The sequence below is a fragment of the Drosophila montana genome, unplaced genomic scaffold (genome assembly GCF_035044405.1).
Source record: "Drosophila montana isolate Dmon_TW-CO22-7 unplaced genomic scaffold, ASM3504440v1 contig_2081_1, whole genome shotgun sequence".
NCBI lineage: Eukaryota > Metazoa > Arthropoda > Insecta > Diptera > Drosophilidae > Drosophila > Drosophila montana.
The window spans coordinates 2,135,193-2,161,891 of record NW_026996991.1 but is presented as its reverse complement, the minus strand read 5'-3'; the positions used below and the strand labels follow the sequence as shown (position 1 = coordinate 2,161,891).

At 40.6% G+C, this 26,699-nt stretch overlaps 2 protein-coding genes across 25 annotated transcripts in view; both read left to right on the top strand.

Moving 5' to 3' along the window:
• The first annotated feature begins 1,041 nt into the window (after positions 1-1,041).
• Positions 1,042-16,400, top strand: LOC135426619 (uncharacterized). Of its 21 annotated transcripts, XM_064679817.1 has the most exons (17): positions 8,374-8,508; positions 8,749-9,290; positions 9,356-9,478; positions 10,007-10,108; positions 10,173-10,352; positions 10,422-10,598; positions 11,226-11,434; positions 11,515-11,929; positions 12,067-12,093; positions 12,293-12,496; positions 12,609-13,062; positions 14,493-14,652; positions 14,710-14,817; positions 14,887-15,042; positions 15,277-15,289; positions 15,759-16,032; positions 16,330-16,393. In XM_064679817.1, exons 2-16 carry the CDS (start codon positions 8,811-8,813, stop codon positions 15,765-15,767), a joined length of 2,817 nt encoding a protein of 938 aa, XP_064535887.1. In that variant the 5' UTR covers positions 8,374-8,508; positions 8,749-8,810; the 3' UTR covers positions 15,768-16,032; positions 16,330-16,393. The 21 variants fall into 21 exon arrangements, with proteins under 21 accessions (XP_064535894.1, XP_064535893.1, XP_064535905.1 ...); XM_064679819.1 differs by lacking the exon at positions 15,277-15,289 and having other exon boundaries at positions 8,375-8,508; XM_064679824.1 differs by lacking the exons at positions 8,374-8,508; positions 15,277-15,289; positions 15,759-16,032 and adding an exon at positions 1,042-1,081 and having other exon boundaries at positions 8,824-9,290; positions 16,330-16,400.
• Positions 16,401-17,161: 761 nt separating this feature from the next.
• Positions 17,162-26,699, top strand: part of hppy (MAP4K3-like protein hppy) — a 42,193-nt gene continuing 32,655 nt past the window's right edge. For all 4 annotated transcript variants that reach the window (XM_064679751.1, XM_064679748.1, XM_064679749.1 and 1 more), the window contains exons 1-2: positions 17,162-17,299; positions 18,085-18,508. In XM_064679751.1, coding sequence (XP_064535821.1) covers positions 18,383-18,508 — 126 coding nt within the window. In that variant the 5' untranslated portion in view covers positions 17,162-17,299; positions 18,085-18,382. The remainder of the gene's footprint in view (positions 17,300-18,084; positions 18,509-26,699) is intronic.

Sequence of the window (26,699 nt, the reverse complement as noted above, 5' to 3'; positions counted from 1 at the left end):
ATAGTGAAATTTATACAACTTGAATGAGACGTAAGCAAACATACGAATATGAAGTCGTTGGAGAAGAGTTTAGTTCTTAGGACTGAACCATAACGAAGTGAAATTGTTTATTAAGTGAAACATTTATTTATACAACAATGCGGATGGACATTAATTTTAAATAATAATAATTTTTTATATTGATTGTGTAAGGTCGATTTAGAGATATTTAATCCTAGTTCTATGTGTATATGGGCAATGTATATGAAAATGTTATGATTTTTTGTATTTTTATATATGATCTTTGTATTGGCTGCAACTGCAACAAGTTTAATATTAACAAACAAAAAAAAACTATTTTAAAAACAAGATGATGAGGGTGATCAGATCTTGTGCAGTGGTAACCGCATAATTTTATGTATTAAATTAAATATATTATACACTTATATACAAGAAATATTCAATATACACGCATATTACAAGCAAGCCTCGGAAAGTCGAAAGCAACAACAGCATTAAAATCTTGACTTGAGATCAAAATAAAAATCAGCAACGGATTCATTTAGACGTTTAAGTGGCATAATTTATAAGCAGATATCGCATCGAAGCGAACGAAATAGAATGCATAATAAGCAAAATTAAAGAACGTAAAATGAAATAAACAAGCGTTTGTATGTAAAAAAAAAAGTATCAAATTGGACATTTTTATATGGGTTTTTCTATGGGATTTCACAAAATATCACGGCTTTTCAAGCTATATATGAAGTTTCCATTAAATGCATTGCTGTTATATAGCAGCTAGCTTTAGAACGTCAGTCGAAAGCTTTTCAATTAAACTTTATTAGAGGTGCGCATGCTGCGTTTTTAATACACTACGCCCAAATTGTTCATCAATTTAAAAAGAAAAAATCATTTAGCTGAAAGAAATAATTTGCCATTTAACTCGAATAGTTAAATATCCTTTATTCACCTGAGAAGTTGATAGATTTCGTGAACCAGTGACACGAAAGCACATCTCTAGTTCCAATGGGAACTAGTTATCGTTATCGGACTTCAACTCACAGGCAGTTAGTCTTATTGGACAGCTGAGCGCGAACGGGTGGTACGAACGGAAAATTTTATTCTGAATATTTAAAAGCCTTAACTTAAATCTACAAAACTAGTCAAAAATGACAATGAAAAAGACAAATGTACACAACATTTATTATGTGGTGCATAATTTTCACTCTCTTCTCTTATGGCGAACTCAAATAGAACTGTGTTTGTGTGCATGTGTTTGTGTTTGGTGCAAAGTAAAACAGCGGCAAATCTTGTTGCTTGCGCCTAAGGAAGTACCTACAAAAACGATGCGAAAGTGCAGAGAAAGAACAAGCAGTAACAACAAGAACCCGTGTTTATCAGTGTGTGCTGCTTGCGGTTGAAATTTGGCAGCTAACGATAAAATGTGTAGAAAAGAAATATATGTACATATATACCTGCTATATAAGCTATGCAAAATGAAAACTGCAAAAATAAAATACAATTTGCAGACAGTTTCTACATTTTGTCTGTAAATACCGAAATGCGGTAAACAAACAAGAATCACTAAGCAACTGTTTACATGTACACATATGTTATGCATGTATGTGTGAGTGCATTCAGTTCTCAATGAAGCTGTGCGGTTGCTTTGGGTTGCTCGCTTATTGTTGCCTATGTTGTTCCGCTCTAACAACGGCTTAAAGCTCATGTATGTTTATAAGTATATACTAAGTTGGCCAAGTGTGTGTAGCTAAAATGTAGCCCACAAACGTGACGGTCAAAACAAATATTTCTGTATGTGTGTGTGTGTGTGAGTGTGTGTTGTTTGTAGCGGTACAAATACCCAACATTTCGATCGTAACGCAACCTAATTTGAATTTCGTCCGCCGATCTTATCAGCGCGACATTGATAGCACCAACAATATGTCGGAGCTACAGCTGGAAGCCTGTTTAACTTCTTTATTTCACACACACGCGAAGTAGATCGACACGACAACAGGACTTTCCGTGAAATTTGAGGGAATGTGGGACAAAAAAGAAGCTTTAAACATTTAATTAGATAAATGCGGTTCGTGGTGTGTTTGTGTTGGAAAAGGCCAACACGCGCCCGTCTCTAGTTGGCCAAATGCCAGCCAAAGCAACTGATTTCAACCAATTTCAGCTGAAACAAGTGTTTCTCTTTCAGTTAATTTTACGACTTTTGTAAAGTTCATCACACGTCAAGACGCCAACCTCCAAGTTTTCGACTGGTCAAAAAGTAACAAAAAAAAAACAATAACTGCGTTCATATTAATAATAATACCAATATAATAAGAATAATATTGAAAATCGGTTTTGTTACTATTTAATACAAATTAAACGTAAATACTAAACGACGATATTTTTATATGTTTCGAAAATAAGCGATAACGTTTTAGTACAGTTAACCGTAGTTAAAGAAGTTTGAAAAAATTAACTGTTGATCCTGTTAATACAACTTTTTTTTTGTGTGGCGCTTAACGACTTAAAAGCACTCCAAAAACATTTTTGCCAAAAGCGTGAGTAGACAGAAGCTTCAACTTGCGCTCATTTTGTGCTTTCCTTTTTAATATTTGCATATACATATATGTTATTAACACACACACACACACACACACACACACATATATATATATATATACATGTATGCATTACTGCCACCAACTAACCCCCAGATCTATTATTATTCTATTATTCTATTTATAAGTTTGCTGCAAAAAATTGAACAAATAAACGCGTTCTTAATAATATGTTTTTTTTCTCCCAAAACCCATGATGAAACACAAAAATTTGAAAATGCGCAAAATCTATAAAATTACAACGCATATCCTGGAAACAATAATAAATTACGCCGCTTTGGATGGAAATGTGAGTAAATTAAGCATAGCGAAGCAACCCCCTAGACAATTTGCAGTTACCCCATTTTGGGTTTAATGGGCTCGGCACTTGGGTGTGGATTTGTACCCCGTGTCCATTAAAACTGGTTCATGTTTTTATGTGGCACAAACGTACGTAAATAAGTTCAGTTAAGGATACGCTTTTTAGGGTGCAGGCTAAGTTGAGTCGAGCAATTTAAGAGATATTTAAGATATTTAACCATTTTGAAACTTCTGAATGCATGTGTTGTCACCGTAGACGACCCGCTGTCCCCTCGTCTGGAGACCACTTGCCGTGCCCGACATCAGTTAACAGTGTTCGCTCATTCGCAAGGCGCAACCTCACCCAGAGGCAACAACAGTGGGTCACGTCATTTGTTGACAGAGTTCTGCACCGTGAAAGGCAGAAGCTGCCATTTGTTACACCACCCTGACATCACCACCCACCAAAACACCACCCACCACCCACCACCTTCTAGTCTGATAGCCTAACCGAGTTGCATTTACTTTTCCCCACCTCTCAGGGCAGGGCTGTTGTCTCTCTCGAAAGCTTTTGCTCTTAGCTTTTTGCTCGCGCACAGCAGGCGACCACAGAGCCAACAGACTTAAGCATCAAATATGTTTTGTTTGTGGGTTTTTTGATTGAAACGAAATGTTAATAAATCAATTTCATGCGCTGGGGTCATCTATATGTTGCCTTGACAACGTATTGCGGTCACAACACATGCCCAGAGTTCAAATACGAATTAGTTAGATCTAATATTTTAGAATCTTAAAATATACAAAGTGGCCTTGCTCAGCAGCGCCTCAAATAAGCCCAGAGACGCAGCAGCTGTTCGCCAAGTCGAGAGGTCTCAGTTTTGGAGTTAACCTTGTGTCGAAAACGAAAATCAATATCAACAGCAGAACTCGAAATCGAAATAAAAAACGAATGAGAACTGTTCATTTTGATGAAGCCCAAATACAGATTTGCAATATATGTATGTATATATATTGATGATATAAGACTATAGGAGAATAATTAAGCTCGTATATATTTTATTGAGCAGGCGACGTCTTTTCAATAGTTTGTTAGCGCGTGTGACCCAGCCATTTAAGCCCTAAACGTTCTGGTACTAAGTAGACGGACTGTGACTTATTTACGTTGAGCTCTGTCCTGGCTGTATTTTGTAATCGATAAAGGGGCCTTTTGAGTCCGAGCCCCAACAGTAAACGAGTTTACACAGGCGTACGAAGTCGTAAGGTCTGACAACGAAAGCTATGTGAACTTTGCAGGTGAACTTTGCTCGCAAACGAGCAGCAGCCGCTTTACTTAAACTTTGCCTACACAACAATTGTTAACTCTATAAGCAGACACCGAGATATACTCGATTTAGAGGCATACCCGACTCGAACATCATAAAACATACCAGAAAAAAAGGGAAAATTGTATATATCCTATTTTACATATCCCATGTTGTCACACTTTGCGCTAACTGTACGTATGCGTAATGCCATAGTTATTTCTAGTGTGCACGTAATGCGCATACGCCACGTAGGCATCAGATATTTGCTATTGTCGCAACGGAAGCTGCGTAATGATGATGACGATGAGACCGCCAAACATTTGGCACACCGAAAAATGGCTTATTCCGTTGGAATTCGAGCTCCAAGCGCCAGTTAGCCGTAACCTTGCGGTGTTTTTGTAAGGAAAGGCAGCAGAGCTAAAGGTCGGCTAGATTTATTTATAAATAAAACCTGCATGCCGCTAATTACTGACTGTTTTAAAAGCTAAATTGAACGGCAATTGATGTTTGCTTTATAACTTTAGAAACCGCCAATCGACTTTAATAACTGCGAAATGAGAAATGCGAAATTTGCCGATAAGAGTTAGAACCTTTTTTGGCATTGAATCACAACTCAACTCAACTTAGAATTAGTCGTAGTTGGTGTGAGTGTATTTAAATACACGGAATTCGAATTGTTTGCATATAGGCAACACCCATTTTTGTTTACGATGACGTCTTATCAATTGGAATAAAGAATTCATATATTCGCTGAAATGACATCAGCACGTGTCTCACTCAAAGTGCGTACTACTTAGTATATGTTATTGACCCATTGATAGAAAGCACCTTCGGCCAGTTCAGTTACAGGTCGAGTCGCTGCTTCGCTTTGCTTGACCTTCACTGATAAGCTCCCAGATAAGATAGCCAAAGAGTGTCCCAGTTCTTTTTGTGAATGAATAAGCTTCGGTCTGGCTCTTTGTGGATAGACTTTCAAAGCACTTACCATTCGTATCACGTTCGAATTGCTGCGAATATTATTGGCTAATCAATTAAACAAATTACTGATATTCCAAGCACTTCTCGTCTGGCCTTAAAGCTGCCCGACTTGGCTGGCTTTGCGTTTAGCTATATCACATTACTGAATCTCAAACCCAGCAAACCCATTTGCTATGCTTGTGCATATTTAAATTTAATGAGCTATGCTTCTAAGTAGCAAGGGCTGCTATTCATTTAATGCATTCTACTCTCGAAGACCTTAAAGACCAGGTGAGAATCAAGAGCATGGTCTCATTCCCATTATTTTAATGAAAATAATAAACCCGGAGTTTATGACCCTTCTAACGGTTCGACCCGCAATTTAAACGGAAATAAAAGTCGTGGAGCCGGTTCTTGGTAACATGTTGCAGGTCGTCAGCCCAAGCGTCGTAGGTTTTGCGCAATTCCCTCACTTAATTGAAGTTTAAATATGCAGTTTCATCAAATTTAAAATAACCAATAAGATTCACTCTCAAACTCAAGTCTTGTCCATCTGCCTATTTCTTTGTAAATTATCGAATTCGATGGGCTGGAAAATTCCGGCATTCAAAAACACCATTTTTACTTTGATTGTTTATGAGGAGTAACTTATGTATAAAGATTACGTTTATTCAAGTATTTTCAAAGCTATGTTAATTTCAAATTAATTCTTGTAAATCGTTTCAATTTCGTTTTTTCTCCATCCGCAACACTTTTCTTTTATTTTCGATTCATCCGTTTTTCCTTTTCTTTGGCTTGTGTGACCGTCTAGTTTTATCTTATATGCCTAATTTTATCGATATATGTCTATCGCTATAGTATATTTATCCTTTTGTTTGGTCACATTGATCTTTTCACCAAACTGTAGTTCAAGCTTAAAACGTTGCATTCTAAACCTTTACAGTGGTATCTTTTTAACTGTGTATATACGTCTAATGAATTGGGAAAATCTGCGAGCATTGCCTTAACAACAATGAGGAACATTTGTTCATTGTTAGCACTTGTAAATCTTTTGGGGTCTGCCAGCCGCCCCTTGGCAGCAATCCATGGGGCGACGGCTGCGACGCCTAGCAAAGGCGTTCGGTATTTTTCTCAGTTGCTTGTTCGCTGTTTTGCCTTTGTTTTATGCTTAAAAATACCCACGAATACTTGTTGCTCTTGTAATAGCGTCGTTAGCGCCCCGCCCCCATGCCCCTGTCGCACTCTGCTAGCCCTGCGGGGTCAATAGACGCGCTCCGCCAGATGAGCAAGCCGAGCCGCTAAGTCAAAGTCAACGGCGCAGTTAGAATGGCATAAGACGAAGCAGATTTATGTGCAAGTATATACAGTATAAACACATACACTTATATGTATATATATATTTATATATATATATCTATGTCTATATATATAAACAGTTGCTGCGTGCGATCTTTGATATTCAATCGAGAGCTATTCGCAAATGACACGAAACAGATTCCTGGAGCTAAACAAAACTAGACACAAAGATATCTAATTGTTATTTTTGTTATTGTTTTGCTTTCAGTGAGAGCAGCAAATGGATAAAATAATGACCAATAGCCAATGGCCTTGCTAAGACAAAGCGAAACGTTGCCAAAATTTAACAACAAGCAAATAGCAAATGTTTAAATATTAACTGCAGCGAGTGCCAAACGTTCAAGTGGAATGCATATATGGGTTGGAATGCAGGGGGGGGGGGGGAGGGAGGATATTCCACGACTCAGTGTTTGTTGTTCTCCTAACCTGTAATAATATTGAGAAATGTATACAACGGGCGGTAGGTTGCCATTTTAATCCTATAATCTAGAAATAATCCCTATTAAATAGAAACTATTTAATTTGTTGAACCATCCCCTAACTGAAAAATAGGCCGCCTTGGCAGGCGTTTCTCATACGTGTTCCTTTGCTCCAAACGTTCCCAAATATCTTACGTCATTTCTTTTTGTGTTTATCTGTCGAATGAGCATTTATATATATGTATGTATATGTACATATTTATTTATTTACATACAATAGGCGCAGTCTTTTTTGTTTTTATTCACTCGCAAAGGGTATTATAGTATTTCCAAGCAATTTGTAACGCATTGAACAACCCGTTTATGTTAATATGTATATTCTTGTTTGTCGACCAAAGACGTAGGCTTTAAAAGAAACATTTAACATAATACCCTTGCAGAGGGTATGATAATTTTGTTGTGAAACGTGTAACGCATAGAAGGAGACATCTCCGACCCCATAAAGTATATTTATTCTTGATCAGTATCAACAGCCGAGTCGATATAGCCATGTCCGTCTGTCATTCTGCTTGTGCCTCTTTCTGTTGCACGCAGTGTATATGTCGGAACCAGCTGGATCGGACCACTATATCATATAGCTGCGATAGGAATGATCGGTCGAAAAGAAGGTCCTTATGTAAAAAACTTTTTTGTTTATCAAGATATCTTGACCAAACTCGGCATTTATTAGTTATACTATGCTCCTCATATATTTGCAAAATACTATCAACATCGGACTACTATATCATATAGCTGCCATAGGAACGATCGGTCGAAACTATGTTTTTTTATGAAAAACTTTTTTGTTTTTTTTTTAGATATCTCACGATGTTCCCTTCATTTATGCAAAATCTTATTTACATCGGACCACTATATCATATAGATGTCATAGGAACGATCGGGCGAAAAGTAGGTTATATATCTTAGCCATACTCGACCCCAACTAATTTCCCTGCGCTTCTTAGGTACGGGCAAACCACTGTGAGCATTATAAAAAGGTTGGGTCTGCAAGGGTATTGCATCTTCGGTGTGCCGAAGATAGCCCTTCTTTTTTTATTATAATTCGTCGTGATATTTAGACATGCTTGCTAGAGTCTTCAATATTCGACTCATTGAAGCTAGATGTGTTTTTTTCTCATTTTCCTCTTTTGCTTTTTTGGCATGTTCGCGACCTCAAAAAGTCATGACGTCAATAGTTACCCGCCTGCTGCTCCAGTGAGAGACGCTCTCCCTCTCTATCCCTCCCTCCCTCTCTCTCTCTCGAGTGTGTGGCAAGCTCTCTGCGCCGGCGCATAATTGGATTGTCAACATATTCTCAGATTCTTATTTGAGATACACACGGTAGGGGCCTGCGAATTGTGTTCAGTTTCATTTCGGTTCGGTTTTAGAACATAACGATTTTCATTTGAGTTTTTCTTCTTCTTTTTACTCGTATTTATTTTTTTAAAAATTAATTATTTAACACAATTAATCTAAAAATCAATACATAATTATTTATTTTGTTTCATAAACGTTTTGTAAAGAATATTTTTGTGGGGTTTTCCTTGTGCACATTTCTTTGTGAGTGACCAACTTTTTCATATTTTCTAAAGAAAAATTAACAAAAAAAAAAGTATCTATAAATAGACATGGGTCTTCTCATGGCTGCCCATACAGATCTCAGAGATCCCAGAGCCCGTGGTGCTCATTGTTGTAGCTACTGTTCCGTATACGAGCACATACTATGTGTAGATACCGACAATATATTCCAAATATCGATTTCGAAATCGCAACTCATTCAGTGATTGTTGCGACTTTCAGGCTTAACTGTGATTCTAATGATGCTGACCGCCCGCTGGATATTCGCGATGCGCTGCTGAACAATGGATCTGGCAGATCAAATCGATGACTATATTTGCTCATTCGAGGGACTTGGTGACTTAACAATGGATTCCCTAGCCATATTCATATTCTTGTGGGCCGTGCTGGCCCTATTCTCCGTTTGGCTGTGCAAGCTGCTTTACCACAAGTATCTCAACAAGGGCGCTTCCGCCAGCGCCAGCAACAGTCGTCAGGGCAGTGTGGCACCCGGTGGTGCCTTGGGGGCCAGCGGTGCTAAGCAGGAAAAACGGCTGTCTGAGCCACGCGATCTGCTGGCCACCAAAAGCAAAGTAGAGGATTTGTCCAAGCCACTTACGGGTGGTGGCTCAGCGGGGCGTGGACGTTCCACCGCCTCGCCCATGGGCGGCAGCGGCGCTGCTGCCGGTCCGCGACGTCGTGTGGTGCGTCAGAGCTCAACGGGACCAGAGAATCGCAAGAAACGCTACGTGCCGCCGCCTTCGAATGTGGTCGGACCAGAAACGGTGAGTGAATCCTACAAATTGTACGGGTGGTATTTTTTATTCCTAATGGATTTTCTCTAACACAGAGCTCCGTTACGTGGACGAGCCAAGTGTTCCGCTGGCTGTACAGCGATCTAGTTATAGTCAACGAGCTGCTCATGTCCTGGGTGATAGCCATCAACGATACGCTGCGCAAGTCCGTCGAGGAGGTGAGTACATGACATCAGCCCTCAGCTTTGACATCATTAGCAGCCCGTCACCGTCCCCGTCAGCGTCACCTTCGCCCAGCTGTGATGTCATTAGGATATTGGCTCTCGAAAGTTGCCGCGTGCATTGAACTCTGTTCTGGTTACGTGGCCTCGACTTTCAACTTGAGAAACTTGGCTGGTCGCTCAGCCGTAACTGGCATGAAAACGCGTTTGAGCACAGCTTGCGTTGCTTTTTATCGGCTTTTACGCGCCGAAGCCCGCTCTCTGAACGTAGGCCAAGGTCAGCATTTTATTTACGAGTGTTTCATCATGTTAGTCATTTTCGCAGTTTTATGACTTTTTTTGCTGTTGCTGTTGCCGTTGCTTTTGCTGTTGCTGTTTTGTCGGATCGCGCACTACTTTTTTTTTATATGTAGCTGTCGCTTACGTAATGTGACAAAAACCTGAAACTGGGGGCCGGCAACAGCCGCCAACAGGTTTCCGACTTTTGTTGTACTGAGGCTCTAAAATCAGCTCCTTCCGTTGCAGCATGGCGTGGCCGTTGAAGTGGTCCGTGTGCTGCCCGACAGTCCGGCACCGGGCCTGAACAATATCTTCTGCAACTGCGAGGAGCACAATCCGGCTGAAATGGTAAGCAGTCCGTTAGAATTATTCTCTGTTGCCCCGATACTAACTAAAGCTTTATTCCCTGCAGCTGATCACCTTCGACTGCGATGCGATGCCTGTGCTGCAGGTGAAGACCTTCCGGCAGAAGGCGGGCAAGGTGGAGACCTCGCATTATAAGGTTACCGTGTCGCGATTCCGTGCACGCATGTCCATACCCATCAACTATAATACGCTTAAGGGTGAGATGCGTGTCGACGGCTATCCGGACGTAAGTGCCATGCCACATGTAGATACTATATCTTATATATTGCTAACCTCCATTGTATATCGCGCACAGGTACGCATTGCGATGAACAGCGTGGGCGCCATCAAGGCCTTGGATCAGGATGAGCAGCAGCTGCAGACTGTCATCGGCGACATACTGACGACGGCGCTGCGTGAGACCGTCTATCCGGTGGACTTCTCCATCTACTCGACCTGCCCGCGCGCCGAGGTGGAGCCCATGGAGCTGCCTGTAATCTATCCCGTGCATTATGACTCGTTGGCGGTGAGCGTGTAGAGCACTGAGAAGCGTGTTGTGTGTTGCGTGTTGCGTGTTGACTGTATTTTCAGTTGATTTTGGACATATTCGTAACCTCTTGCGCTTTACACAGAACTCAACTGGGAGACTGTACAGTAATGGCTGCCCTAACTTGTCTCCCTAGACTCCACACAGACAAGAAACAACACTTCTCATTATTCTTACGCCCCACCATCAACTCTCTGTCTATATATCTTGTTATCTATCCAATAAGTTAGCTGATGTTCATAGTTGTTGTCATTGTTCTGTTTATGAAATTCGCCTTTCGTCTTTATTCGGATTACATGTCATTACAAGCTCACGTGTTTCCATATATATCCGTTTGCGGTTTAAGTAAAAGTTCTCTCTTTTGCGCTCTCTCTTTTCAGGGCAATCAATACTTTCAATATTATTACAATTTCTAAATAATTCAACACCTTTTCCCCCTTTGTTGTTGTTTTCCTTCAATCGCGATTAAAGGCGAATTTCATAAGCTTCAGCTACCCTAAGTTCTCTCTGTGTATTCAATTCTGTTAATTCATTCACTGTCGCTCGCTCATTGCATGCTTGGCCCACACACAGCACAACATGGAGCACCTGGGAGCGGGTATCCTGCGCGACTCCCAGCACATGGTGTCCGGCCGGCGTTTGCTTGTGAAGATCGTCAAGGGCGAGGGCCTGCGAGACGCTCACGAGCCGTATGTGGTCATTGAGATGGATGAGCCGGCGCAGAAAAACCAAACGGGCACGCAGCGCGGCAGCAAGCCTTACTGGGATGAGCACTTCCTCTTGTAAGTTAGCTCATCATTTCTGCGGAGTCCAACGCCATTTGCTGATGGTTTGTTTTTGTTTTTTTTCTTATCCATTTCAGCGAACTCTCCCCACAATCTGCTGAAATACTCTTCGAGGTCTACGACCATCCAGTGATTGCATCGGATCCGCCCAAGTTCCTTGGCCTCGGCCTAGTTGGCATCGACGAGCTGGCTGTGGGGCCCGCCTCCACGCAACTGCTGCAGTTGCAGCCGCGACCTTACGAAACGCAGCCTGTGTCAGGCGCCATAACCGTGGACTTTGTGTTCATCGAGGGCGCCGAGATTCCGGCCAGCTCGCGTCCGAATCGCCTGAAGGAGGCCCTGCGCCTCAGCACGCCCGCCATTAACGAGCACATACGCAATGGTGCCGACCTGGCCGATGCCGCGGTCCGAGCCCTGCAGGACGGCACTCTCTCGGGCACTAGCGGCGGGCAGCCCAGCAAGAGCACCCTGATCATCCACAGCGTGCAGCGGGTAAGTTCTGCGGGGCATGGCATGGAGGCACCTGTTCCCTCCTCCCATTTCCTGGCTAGCCCTTCTCTTCTGTCTTTGGTTTTATAATTTGTATCTTTTCGGCCGTTTCTTTTATTTCATTTTGTGATCCCGCCCAGAACTCGAGCAATCCAAATGCATTTAAGGTAACTTTTGCTGCCAGTCTCCAGCCGCCCGTCTCAAGATTCTTTGATTTGAATTTGAATTTCAATTTTAATAACCATTTAAACAATATGCGTTCACGTTTAACTAATCTAAACTTGTTTCTCGTTCTGTTCATTGACCGTTTGCCTAACCCCGCGCTTTTCTAACCATGCCACGACACAAAACACACGCGCTCGCCAGGTCGAGCTGAACAAAGATGGTCAGATTGAGGTCGTCGAATCTCCCACTGAGCTCGACCAGGTTGTTGCCCAGGCCTTCGAGCGTGCCGCCACCGAGGCGGCCAACATGGCCAGCGCCGCCTCGGCCGACTTGGTAGATGGCCCGGCCAGCGAATCCGCAAACACGACAGGTAACAATAACTACATCGAGGAAAGCACAGCCGAGGTGAGTACTAGGTTGCACGTCGTTCAGATTAGCTTCGAATGCAAGCATGGCATGCAGTTTTGTTAGCATCATTGTGGAACTCAGCTCTGACTTCCGTTTCCGTTGCTTGCAGTTTGGTCAGCCAAATGCCGCCTCCTCGCCGAACAACAGCGGCTACACACAGCACAACAACTACAGCTTAAATGGAAACAGCAATCTCGCCGGGCACGCCAATGGCAGCGGCAGCGGCGGCGCCTTGGCCCACAACTCGAACAGCTTGCCCAGAAATGGCGGCAGCTCGGCGTACTCGGGCCTGCAACAGCCGTCGGGCGTAGATTTAGACGGCCGTGGTCGCAGCAAAAAACGTAATTTCTTTGGCACCCTCAAGAAGCGGCTCAGCCGCTCCAAAACACGCACCCTCTCGGCCGACCAGCCCAATAACAACCATAATTCACAATCAGCCACCAATTCCGCCAATACAACAACAGCCACTGGACTCACAAGAACAGCCACAGGAGCCCTTAATGGTGAATCTTCCCGTTCATTATCTGTCGATCGTGCCACTCTGTCTAAAAGCAATTCACTTGGTAATTACCCAAAATTCATTCACACCTCCACTAAACACACACGCACATCATTTATATTATTTTCATATTCCAAAAACACTTTTAAAATTTGCACAATAGCATGTAACATACTTCAAACACATAAATAAAACGAAAATCTACAACAAATTTCGGATTGATAAGGAAAAAAATTGACCCATCTCAAAACCTGAAAAATTCGGAAAAAAAATATTTTTAATTTCTAAAACAATTTTTTTCGTAAATAGATTTCATGATATTTACGGGAAAAAATTATGAATTAAATGCGCTTTGCATAAAAACATATACTTCAACCAAATAATTAAAAGGAGAATCTACAACTAAATTTCGGATTGATTAAAAAAAATATAAACATTTCAAAACCTGTTAAAATCTGAAACAATATATATTTTGTGATTTCTAAAATATTTTTTTTTTTTTCGAAAATACAAAATGAAATAGTGATATTTACGAATCGAATATTTTGTATTTAAAAATTCAAATTATGACTTAAATGCGCTCTTCTAAAATTTTCATAAAAGCATGTAACATACTTCAAACACATAATCAAAACGAAAAACTACAACTAAATTTCGGATTGATTAAGAAAAAAAAAACTGAACCAATTCAAAACCTGTTAAAAGCCAAAAAAAAAAGAAATTTGTGATTTCTAAATTCAAAAATTTTTTTTTTAAATACAAAATAGATTTTATGTTTATTTTTTTTAATTTAAAAATTCAAATTATGACTTAAGTGCGCTCAAGCATGAAAATCAGTTCAGTTTTAGTCAAGTTAAAAGAGTAAGGTATAATTTCTAGCAATTTGAACTGATTTTTATGGCATCGTATCATAATCATTTCGCATCGTAATTAATAATTATGCGTAGTGTATAAATTCATGAGAATATTATGTACGATGTTACGCACATATAAATCTAGTTATATTTCGAGTCCTGTATAAGTACATATATATTTCATTTTGTCTTATGTCCTCAACTTTATTCTACTCTTTTTCCAACGCTAACCCAACTGTCTCCTGCACGAATTACAAATCTGTATGTACCTTTTCTTGAAATATTCTCTATCTATCTAATATTTATATGTGTGGGCTCACATTAAACGCTCCACACACCCAAACACACCCACACACACCTACACACACCCTCATGGACACAAAACTTTTGAAATATTTTAATTAAAATTGTTTGTGTATAATTTGATACACTGCGCTTATATTTGGTTTCCTTTTATTTATATTTATTTTCATATGTTTTACCACTTGTGTGCCTCAATTTGATTGATTCGGGTTTATTGGTGTGTGTCGCTATGGCTATGGATGTAATCTTTGCATACTATGAACACTTATATATTTATATATAACTTCAACAATAACAATATCACAACAACAACAAAAAAAAAATCATGCAAATGAAGGACCCCGCATGGGAATTGGCTCATCCATCACCGACCACTCACGACGCTCTTCAATTTCAGAATCCTCAGCCATCTCCGGCTTCTCCTCGGCCAGCAACAAAACCTATGTCCATGAGGCATCCACATTGGTCTTAGAAACGGTTGAGAATGGCGTTAAGCGGTTAGTACAAAATTGCATTCCTTCCAATCACAGTCACTTTATTTCTTCCTGCTGCAGCCACTTTATCGTGCCGCTGGCCATTGCCCAAAGGCCCCGCTGGCGACGCAAGGGAACCAAGCTGCACATCTACAATGACCACACGTTCATTGCCAAGCATTTGAGCGGGTATGTGAGAGAATCGCCACCTTCTCTCTCCTCTGACAGACTATATATATTATATATTTCGATTTGCAGCAGTGGCCTGCAGTGCTCGATCTGCATGAAGTCGATACCCCGGCGGCCAGGCAAGCAGGGCTACGAGTGCCGCGACTGCCAGCTGATCTGTCACAAGCAATGCCACATACGGGCCCCACAGGCGTGCCCCAATCCCACTGTTCTCTCCATGGAACTGTAAGTTGATGTTTAAGTTCGGGGATCGCGACCTACTATGCTTAGTTCTATAACTCCTTTCGCTTTGATTCACTTTATTTTTTATATGCGGTGGTCGGCCCTAATAATTGAAAGACTAATTTATTGTTTCTGTTTTATTTTTCTCTTTTTTTTAAACACACATCTACACACACGCATACACCCGAACTCTACACCCTCCTCCCCCTCCTGCCCCTGCTCTATGCCACAACGTAGGGCCTCATATCCGGTACTCACAGAGCGAGATTTGAATATAGTTAACTGAACTAAAATACTCACACTTAAATATCCAAAACAATATTCAATATTCAATAATATTCTGTTTTAATGTCTGCTAAATGCTGTTGAATATTTACTATACGCAAAACATTTTCTGTTGAGCTTCTAAAAGTTGCGATTGGCGTCAGGATTCCAAATTATTTGGCATATTTTATTTATTTCTATCCCTTGATAGCTGCTTAAGCTGTTTTTGCACGTCCTAACAAATATATATGGGGTATCCTTTAAAGTGTGTCATATATTTAAATGCTTTCACCAACTATCTATCTATCTTTCTATCTATCATCTACTTCATGATTATTTCATACAGATTTCTAACATAATTTGATGTTTTTCTATTTCACACAACAATACACACACACACACACACACACATACAAAACATATACAACTCACAACAACTAAAACCTTGGACACAGGATGCCTAGTGATCAGTAAATATAAGAGCACAATATATATATATTTGATGTTTTTCAAAAAGTTTAAGGTAACAACAAGAGTTTATGTGCAAGAGTTAAATCCAAAATATGCAATATTTCGTCATTTTGACGCCAAGAGCAAAATATTGTAGACTAAAAAAATATTCAGAGAGCAGAGAGTTTTAGGATCACGTCCGGTTCCGGTTCCGGTTCCGCTCAACTCAACAGTTCAGTTTTTTTTCCTGAACTTCCGTTTTCTAACGTAGGACAATGGGTAAGCTTCTCAGCACCTTAAAGTTCCAGTATATTTCCTTGTCACCACCTAATTGTTAAACAAAATTAACACGTTACTCGCTCGGAAATTGAATTAAAAAGATGTTCTACTGAAAAGCATGAAAGCTCCGAAAATTTTAATTATCTTTTCTCTAATTCGTATCCTTAGCTGTCGCCTAAAATCTGTTTTGTTGCTGTTTATGTATTTATAGTATTAATTTTTGTTGTTACAAATTACCCATTTTTCTTTTTATTTCAATTCAGTTTTCCCTAATGTTTCCCATTCTTCTTTTCACAGAACGAAACTAAACTCAGCTGCTGCGGATCGAAGCATTAGGAAATTGTAAAAATCTACAATCTAAATAGTTTGCAATTTATACACTAAACGAAAAGAAGTCATCTAGATTATTTAAATGTCGAACTCTAAAAAAAAAAAACAAAATACACTTGCATACATACTTCAGTATGTATATGATCCCTATCTCTTCTACTATAATTATGTTATATATTTTCTACACGAGTGCAATATTTTGGTTTCATTTAAAATATTATTTTTTACTGAATTTCTTAGCATTAACAAAGAGAGCCCATGAACATGTTTATATTTACCATCACGAATAATAATTGTACAAAATTGAAAAAAATTTTAAATAAAAATTAATGGTAAAAAGTAAATTGAAACTGTTTTTGACTGTGCCGCTTGAGTGGCCACACTCAGCATGTGAGCTAGTTAGCAGCCCTGACTGAACAGCTGCTTGGCCAAAATCGATTATTTACCAAGCAGTTCTGTAAATATCGCTAATATATATCGATTGCCATTAACATTATGTTTGGTTACAACAGTGGCTTTGTTAGCAGATTCAGAAATATGCATCAGCCGAGCAACATTTCTAAAAGCACAATTTTGACAGTTTCGGTAATCTTTATTGCTAAATATTATATATGTGAATGCTGCAAGTAATATATAAATGTTAAACAAGAACCAAACTGTTGTAAAGTGATAATACCACACAAGCAACACTGCTCACCCAGCAACATGTGCCCCAACATTACTCACAATTTGGGCAACATTTTTCGTACATGTTGTTTAACAGCGCCATTTGAGTACAATAAACCTGGTTAAAAAATGTAGGTGCGCGCATTGTATTTGTATTTGTTCTTGCGCTGCACTCGTCGGTCGGTTGGTCGCGTGTGTTATATGTGTGTGTGTGCGTGTTTTTATAGTGCGTAAAAATTATTCATAAAATAGATATAAAAAAAAGAATCAAGTAAGCACGTGTGGAATTAAGTGAATTTGTCGCAAAGCACTTAGCAGCTAACGCCAGCAACAACAAATATCGCGTGCGTCGTGCAAGTGCCCAACAGAACAACAGACACGCCTCGCGACGCGACATGGAATCAAAATCATACGGACGAAAAGCAGCACAAAGCTGAAGAGAAGCAGCCGCAGTAGCTTTGCTGTCGCCTTTGCCTTGTTTCGTGTTGTTTTCGTGTCGTGTGAGTGTGCGTATATGTGTGCGTCTGCCTGTTTATGTGTATGTTTGCCAACGCCGCCGTGTCTGTCGCGTATGTGAGTGCGATATATTTCCAATTGGCATCTGTTTATACTGATATACATTTAGTGTATAAAATTATAAAACAACACATAAAACAACACTCAAAAGCGGCCAAAAAATGTTAAAAATAAACAAATCAAATTAAAAACTAAGCGAACTTTTTTGTCGTTGATGCTGCCGTCGCTGCTACCACTTGTTTTTCCACTTTTGCGACCGCGACGCCGATGTCGACGCCTCTGCCGCCGCTCTCGCTTTCTCTCACATTGCAACGCCAACGCTAACGCCGTCGCGTTTATCATTATTTTTGGCTGTTGTTGTTATTGTTGCCCGTGTTCGCTTTAATTTCGCTTCAATTCTCTTCTATTTCGTTTGTTACGAGTATTTCGTGATTATTTCTGCGTTTAAAAAGATACCCGAATGTGATGTCCACTTTGTTGTTGTTGTCGTTTGTGTGTATTTGTGCAAAAGCTAATTTTCGATATTCATTCAAATTTCAGTTCTATAAATACGCAAATAGTTAACGTTACGCAACTTTGCAAATAAATTGCTTAACATTTAACTTCCAAGAAGTTTTCCAATATTTGAGCGGTGCCAACGGCCCCCAACAACAATGCAACAACTTAATCTAATTTACGATATTTGAAACTGACACAAAACAGCGGCCAGAATATTTAACAGCAGCGCGCAGCAGCAGCAGCGGTAGCAGCCGCGAAAAGAACAACAAAACAAAAGAAAGAGCAGAGCCCAGCGACATACAACAGGCAGGCAGAGCCGCTTAGTAAATTAGCTCTCGTCATGGCCGCTTCTCACAGTCACCACAACGCCAATTTGCTCAGCTCGGACATATCCCGGCGCAATCCGCAGGACGAATACGAGCTCATACAGAAAATTGGATCTGGAACCTATGGCGACGTTTACAAGGTAAGTTTGCCTCATTCTTTCCAAGCTTCGCTCAGTGCTGCCAATTTGGCTGTTCTAACGCTGAACCACACCCACACAGTCAAACGAGCACATGCTTTAAGGCACACACGTACACTGAATAAGCGCCACTTTGTTCAAAAGAATGAATTCCTCTCTCTCACACACACACACACAAAGTCACACACAGATAGCAAACAAATGAAAGCATGCTTGCGATTTAAAATGCATGTATTTATGTATGTGTATGTGTATATGAATATGTATGTGTGCGTAAACTCCACTACTTTTGTTTTGCTTTGCATTCCTGCTGCATTCGTTGCCGCTGCTGCTGCTGCTGCTGCCTCTGCATGAATGCACGTGCAGCAGCAGCAGGCGCTTTGGTATCTCTCGCGTCCCCTATCCACGCTTATTTGTACATCTGCTTGCTTCGCATAGCTCCGGTGCTCCACTGCTCCACTCCCGTTCCTTCTGGCACTACTTGCAAATATGTAAGTTTAAAAAGACATATTCGCATTTTTTTCTGGTTCTTTTTTTTGCTGTTTATTTTTGGTGTTCATCGACATCGACACTGCACAAAATATGACAAATGCTGCTCCCAAGGCGAGCTGCTCTTGCACTTTAAAATGAAAGAGTACAGGGGACATATACACACACACACACACACACACACAAGGGGTGTGGCCATATTGCATTTGTGGCGTAGGCCGTGCGTAATCCGCGCCAAGCGCATCGTATTCTAATTGAAATTAGAATTTTCTTGAACAGTTTCGCTCCCCACTTTTCCTTTGACCGTTGGAGCCACGCGCTCGCATTGATTATGCGGATTAATTTCAATGTGGATATATACGTATGTGTGTGTGTATATTTATGTTTACCCATCTGCCTTGCATTGTGTACTCAAATGTGTAAGTATTTATTTGTGTCTGAGTATTAATGTGGGTGTGTGTGCGTGCGGGTTGCATTTGCTTGCTGTGTTTTGCATGCGTCATGCGCCAAAGCCAACCGCGCATTGCTCCAATGGTCGCTGGCGTTTTCCAGTCTTGACACATTTATTTATTTCCACATTTTGGAATTTGCTGTGCTCATACTGGAATTTATGATGCCACCCACTCTCTTTACCCCTCTTTCTGATTGTCTATTTAACTCAGTCTTTGCTCTGGTCTCTCTGTATTTCTTTCTGTGTTTATAAGCAGATGTTCAGCAAGCGTTGTATCATTTGGAAAAAACGTATGTTTTCTGTTTTGAGTTTTTATTGTTTATAGCAAGTTTTTAAAGCAACTTACAGACACACACAAAGATGTTCTTGGCAATTGATATGTACATTTGTGTGTAAACATGACAGTCACTTATATTCTGCCATATTAAATTCGCAATCGACCGATGATCATAAATATGTTCATTATATATTTTTAAATTCTTAAATGATTACTGCGTCCATTGTATTTTTAAGTCAAATTATTTGAGTTTGCTCAAAATTCGATTAACGAACTAATGAAAAATCGTCATCATTATCAAGGACTGCTTCTGTTTGTTTATTTGCTTCTTTATTTGTTTGTGCATATTGCTTACAGTCTCAATTTTCAGCCAACGACAGAAGCAACTGAAACGAGAATACACATGTTTCAATTTTCCATTTTCATTCATATAAATTGCCATTAGTTGGACAATGGGCGAAAGTTAATGCTATGGCAACCAGAAAAATCTTGGCCACCCCAAACAGAGTAAACAAGCAAAGGGGGAGGCGAGGGCATTTCATTATCGAAGCAAGATGGGGAAAGCGCAAACAAAGTATACTTTAAGGCGTGAAGACTTGATAGCGAAAGGAAACTGAAGTTGTAACAGGAAAAACAATAAGAAGAAGTGGTAGCAAGTGGCTGCTACAGTAATATAAGGAAATATGGCACCACAAACACACTCACACACACACACACACACACAAGTTGATTGCCTTAGCCAGGCACTTGACTTCGCACATTGTTGCCATTGTTGTTGCTCTTGTTTTTCTGCTACACATTTTTACAATCAGCGTCGTCATTGTTCAGCTTGTTGTTGTTGTTGTATGTATTTTGCTGGAATACCCTCTGTCTCTGTTAAAAAGAGTGAGACTGTGTAAATGTTTGTAATGGCAACAAAAAGAAAGAAACCCACTCCGAGCTTATAATTCTATATTCTTGATCTGTTCTAACAACCGAATTCAATTAGCCATCTCTATTTCCTGTCCGCCTATGCATATTAAACATATATAGGGTATCTCCCAGTCTGTCTCACGTTTTGTACCGTATGCAACACGCATGAAAACATGAAAAAATTGGCGCAAACCACTCAACGGGAGAGTAAGTCAGAGGTGGCTTGGTTACTGGTTAGGGGAAAACGCGAAAATTACTAGAGAAAAGAACGAAGTGTTGTGAATTGAAGCCGAGCAGCGACGTCGTCTGCGGGGAGCGAAGGAAGGACTACTAGATTAGAAGGCGGGTCACGTAACATTAGCGTATATGTGTGTGTGTGTGGTGTTGTTGTGTGGGTGACTGTGCCCACAGATGTATACAAATGCATTTGTTTTGATGCAACCACAGTGCTTTTCCTGTGCAAGACAGTATCCAACCCCTTTAACAGTTCCGTTTCGTGTCCTAAAACTAAGAATTAATTTTGAGATCATTTGCACTATGGCAAAATACAACTTTATCAAGCTATACACTCTTTGAGTCGACCCCTACTCATTTGGGGTTGAAATTGGGGAAAACCCAGAATCCCATATTCGCGGTGGTTAAGAAAACAAACAGATGAAAAAAGCGCGCCTGGAATCATCGCAGAAATCTCTGTAATATATGCTATATGCAAATGAGAGATATTCCAAATCGAATCCAGAGAGACGCATTTTGAACGGCGCTAGATTTGAGTATTTAATGAAAAATCCTAGAAAAAACGATAAGTTAAGCCAAGGCGGGCAAAAGTAACCCTTGCTTTATTAACAACAACAACAATAACAAACAGGCGTAACAAAAGAGAGGAGGCAGCCCGTTGACCCAATTCCGCATCGCAATAATTTGCACGTTTTCTTTGTTGAAGGGTTGAAGGGTTGACGGGGCCTAGCCGTTGTTAGGGCTGTGTTAGGTTAGGGTTGGGTTTCCTGCTACTGCGGTCTGCTGTCAGCCGGAGAACAATTAAAGCAACAAACGACAGGCCCCACAAGCAGAATGCAACTGGCTTCTGTTGCTCTCATCACAGTAGAGCAAGACTTCTCAGGTGAACTTTCTGGACTGTCTGCAATCGTTTAGGGTGCCGTATTAACTCTATTTGACCCTCTCTAATTTACTCACCAAATCAACTTAAATTAACAAACTTGATTTTACTTTATTCTCTTTGCGCTTGCTTTATATCTGCCCGCAAATCCGAAATCCCAGTTGTGCAAATATTGGGGCAGCCCAGCCTGTAATGTACTACATTATGAGAGCTGGGCATGTCCCTTATCTCCATGACTTTAAAGGATATCAGGAATATTAAACAGTTTGTGGCAAACCCTTTGGCCCCTTAACCGACATCAGCAACCGTCCCCAAAGTCCAAAAAAGGTAATACAGGCATTTTTCATTTTATTTTTCCTTGACGTGTTTCAGGTTGTGTTTAGAACGCAACTTGCATGGAAGGAGGGGGGCAAACACATCCTTTTAATGCTGTTTGCCTGTCGCCAACTCTCCGTGAGCGGAGGCGTGGTCAGTGCAAATATTTAAATTTATATTTCAGCGAAGCTCCTGCTATCTCTTTTTCTATCTCTTTACCCTTGAATCTTCTAAGGTTTCTCGCTCGCTACCCTCGCTGTAAATCTATGGTGTTTTTCAAATTTTTCTTAGACCCGTCGAATTCATCATTATTTTCCTCATTGGGCGGCTAAATGACCGCTTTCCATGGCAGCTCCTGTCCACTCGTGCTGCCTTGTCTTTTGATTCTCTCGTCTGCTTATGTTTCCATTTCCGCTTGGCAAGGCGAAGGTTATACAGTCGGCATCTAAATTGGATATGCGCCAGAGCCGCAGCAGCGCTCTTCTAACTCTGGACCAACCCTCGCTTGGGTGTCCTTGTAGCCAGAAAGGAAATGTTTACAGTTGCGCGGCTGTTCAGTTGTTGAGCTCGTAAGTTTGTTATTTGGCCAATTTTGCCGTCATTTGCCGCATTCTGGAATCTCCCCTACATGAGGTTGCCAAAACTTTGCTCTTTGCATATCCAAGCCTTTATTACGCAGTTGGCAAAGCTGCCAAAGTTTTTCGCGGATTACGACGACTTCGACTTAGTCCAAGAATTCTCCTTATTAAAACCGTCATATAAAGTTGCCTAAAAGGCACACACATGATGCTGACGATGGAGGCGAGCTAACGCCTCCGTCTATCCATATTTTATTTCTTGTCGGGAGTACCGAGGTTCAGCGAACTCTTAAATAGGAGTCCAGCTTCGAGGCAAGTGAGATGCGTTGTCGTTTTCGATGTCTGGTGCAAAGAGTAATGGAGCACTGAAAAACCTACTTAAGAAGTTTGGGAGTTCATCATGGGCTTGCATTCAACTTTTGGTGTTTGTCGCTTGTGGGCCAGACAGGGACTAGCCCCACTGCACAGAAGTCAAATTGACCGCGAGTTTGTGCCTCGGGCAAGTTGATTAAAAACTTGTAAAATATGCAAGTAAAATGAGCTATTTACAAAGGCTGCTGCCGCTTGTCTCCCTGCCGGATGCCAGAGGGTCGAGAGGCGGGAGGCGTGAGGCGAGGGCTTTCATAATCGGGAGCAAAAAGTTTTCGTTTGTTTGTTGCTTTCCATAATTTCATTAGTCGTTGGCCTGCTGAGCCAAAAACTTTTCCAGCTGCAAACAAATTTGCATTAAAATATGTAATTCCAATTCGCCCGGCTGCAAAGGGAGTTGCGAAATGGGAAATGAGAATTAGGTGCTGTTGTTCTGTGTGTAAAAGTATGGCTGAGCCTGTGAAGAGCTGAAAAACTTTGGCTGGTAAATTCATTAAGCGCGGCTCGAGATGTTTAATCGATTTTAATTCGCAGCAGCTGTGCCCAATTGCGCAGGAACTATGACCAAAAATGTGAAGAGCAGCTAAAATATTAACCTGTCAACCTAACTTGTTGGTCTCAGCATTATCATCTGAGCTGTTAACCACAAGCTGAAATACCTGTGAATATAGTGATTAACTATTAACGCGATTTTCGCATAAATTAAAAGCATTTTGGCCTATTATAAAAGGGGCCAAGGAAAGTTGTAGAATTTTCGTCTCATTCGTGACAGATTGCGGCTGAACTTGAAAAAGATGTAACGAAATACTTAAATTAAATGCTTAGATTTAAAAGAGCGGGAGGAAAAAGATGAGTCTAACCGGAGAACAATATTTAAGTGCATATAACACGGAACAGAAAGTCAACAGCATAAACAAAGTGATACCAGAAGGAAAAGTAAATAGCAAAGGAAAAGTTGCAGAGCGAAGAGAAAATGTGATAAAAACGATGGCAGAAATGAAAGGAAATAGGCAAAAGAAACGCCTCGAAACGACAGTCAAATAAAAAGTCTTTAGCGACGTTCTTTGCGCTTTGTTCCTGCTAATATTAATGTGCCCTCGTCTCTCTGTCCCGCACCATATCTTCAGCACATACACATATGTACCTATGTAAAGAAACATACATACATAAGTGTGTATAAGTATATATAGCGTAGTTATTGTCCAAGTTCAATGTTTGTAGGGAAACGCGCGTCATTATAGCTGAGTAGTTGGCTTGGGAGGACGAAGGGGTAGGTCAACTACTCTCGCTCGAACTCTTTGGTTTTTGTTAGCGTTGCTTCGTTTCTCTCTGTTCGCGTTTTTGCTAATAAAAAAAGGGAGGGGGGGGGGGGGGGACGAGAGCAGTAGGGGTGATGACCTTGAGCCGCCAAGACGAATGTGTTAAGTGCAAACCACGGAACGACTGACGAGCGAACCCAGATCATGATGATGCCGTTGATGTTAATGATGATAAAGTAATGTAAAGCGCGTCGGCTGTCTCTGATTTATGGCGGTCCATCGCGATTGCTGCAAAAAAAAAAGGTTAATAAAGTTTGCCTATAGCCAAACGCGCAAGTTTCTGCACAGAATTCTCGAGTTTTTCTGGCAGCTTCTAGGCATTACTTGCGTAAATGGCGGCACACTGTGCAACAATGTCAATATTTTACATGGGACTCCCACAACTGTACACTACCATGGTCCTGGCCCCCTCTGCTGGCATTTGCTGTTGCCCAAACCGCTGACCAATATTTCACAAACAATGCCAAAAAGCGGATGCAGCAGTCACAGCCACAGCCACAGCCTCAGCCGCTAGGCACCAGCTACACCAGCATGGAATTTTCATAAAACTGCTGCCGGCTGTGTAATCCTCTCTGCCCATATCTCCATCGCTGCATCACTAGCCCCACCTAACCATCGCTTGTGGATTTTCCCCAGGCGCAGATCCTTCAATTATGCAATTTTCTATTTTTGCAGAAAATTGAAACTGAAGTTGAGCTGGGCGCAGTGGGCGTGTCTACCTGGCACAAGAACTTGCAACTATGCCAGGCTCGACCCATTTTGTACAAAAGCCTGATGGGCCCTCCACCATCCACATTTTTGATTAGGTTTTTGTTATCAGACTCAGACTGCGACTGCGACTGCGGGCTTTGGTGCTCCTGCTCCGTGTACAGTCGCTTTCAAATCTGAGCGCAGTCAATGGCTTCGCTCCCATTTTTGTTGCTGTTGCATAATTCCAAATAATCATCTCAAATATAAATGATTGCCAGAAAGAATAGGACGGCTCCTCTTTTGAATCCACTTGAGTCACAGGTCTAGCGAATCATTTATTCTTATCGCTCTTTATCAATTGAATAAGGGGTACTCGGAATAAAGCACGAACTGAAAAACAAAAACATGAAATAATTGCCTTTGCTTCAAGTGTTTGCCGCCGTCCTCCAGCCGAAAAGAGTATCAATTTAAACATGATAATGGATCGATATATGCAAATTTATATTAAGTATCCATTGGCAACATTTTCCTAGTTGTTGTCGCATTTGATTCACAGCCCCTTCAGGCTTACTCAAAAGAAAGAAGGGGGGTTGGGGCCAGGCGAGTGGGGAGTGTCGCTGATGGCCACGCCGGGGCGCCCAATTGATGACTGGTTATGAGTATTTCCATATTATTAATTTCAAGTGCCAGAAAATGTGTAAGAATATTTCCTTGTCTCATGTACTTGGTTATTTTTGTATTCTTGAAATGGAAAATCGGAAACAGAAATTGTAAATGCTGTGCAAATTGTGCTAAGTAGTTCTTTGGATGTGTAGATATTACATATACACTTTGTATATATGTATATGTATTACCAATATCTGAATAGTTTTACGCCTTTTGTCTTTGTATGGAAATGATTCACAATTGGAATTGTGCGCAGTTGGGGTGCAGTGTGCGAGGTAATCAAGTGAATTTGTGGCAGAATTTTTATTAGCACGTCGTCTAAATGGTCACGTTTCAATTTGGAAAGCCACCACCAGGGAAATAAATGCAGGCGTTCCAGCTGGAACAGTGAAGGTGCTTTTGTTGTCGCATTCAAAGCAAAACGAGCTATGAAAGACAAAAAAGGCGAGAGAGGAAGCCAATAGGCATAAGTAAAACATTAAAAATATTTGACAAATGCTGTGAAAAATCGACTAGAATATACCCCGTATTCAGGTATGCAGTGGCTTAATATATATTTTTACTTATAAATAATTAATAATATGTTAATTTATGCAAATATGTACTCCCCAAAAATTTACAGTAGGAATGCGTGAAACATTTTAAATTATGGACTAATGCTGTGAAAAATCAACGAAAAGATATACCCCGTGTTCAGTTCTGAATTAGCTTATATCTATCTTATCTTATATTCTTACTTATAAATAAATAATAATATATTTATATATGAAAATATGTACTCACGAAAAAACTCACTAACTCACGAGCGATTATTTGATTGTCACAGCGCAGTAGGAGGGAGACAGACGCTAAAACATATCCATTACTAAAAATAATAAATTAAAACCGCATTTAGGGTGTCATTTAAAAGTTAGTTTTGGTCTGCGTTTCGGCAAACATATATATATTTATATATATATAAATATATATAACCCATTTTATATGGACACAGGGTGTAAAAGCAGGTTATATATA

Coding starts and splice junctions, on each gene's coding strand:
- LOC135426619 (XM_064679814.1), top strand. CDS start 8,811: ATGGATCTGGCAGATCAAATCGATGACTATATTTGCTCATTCGAGGGA. Junction 10,353..10,421: donor GTGTCGACGGCTATCCGGAC/GTAAGTGCCATG, acceptor TATCGCGCACAG/GTACGCATTGCGATGAACAG. Junction 14,818..14,886: donor ATTGCCAAGCATTTGAGCGG/GTATGTGAGAGA, acceptor TTCGATTTGCAG/CAGTGGCCTGCAGTGCTCGA.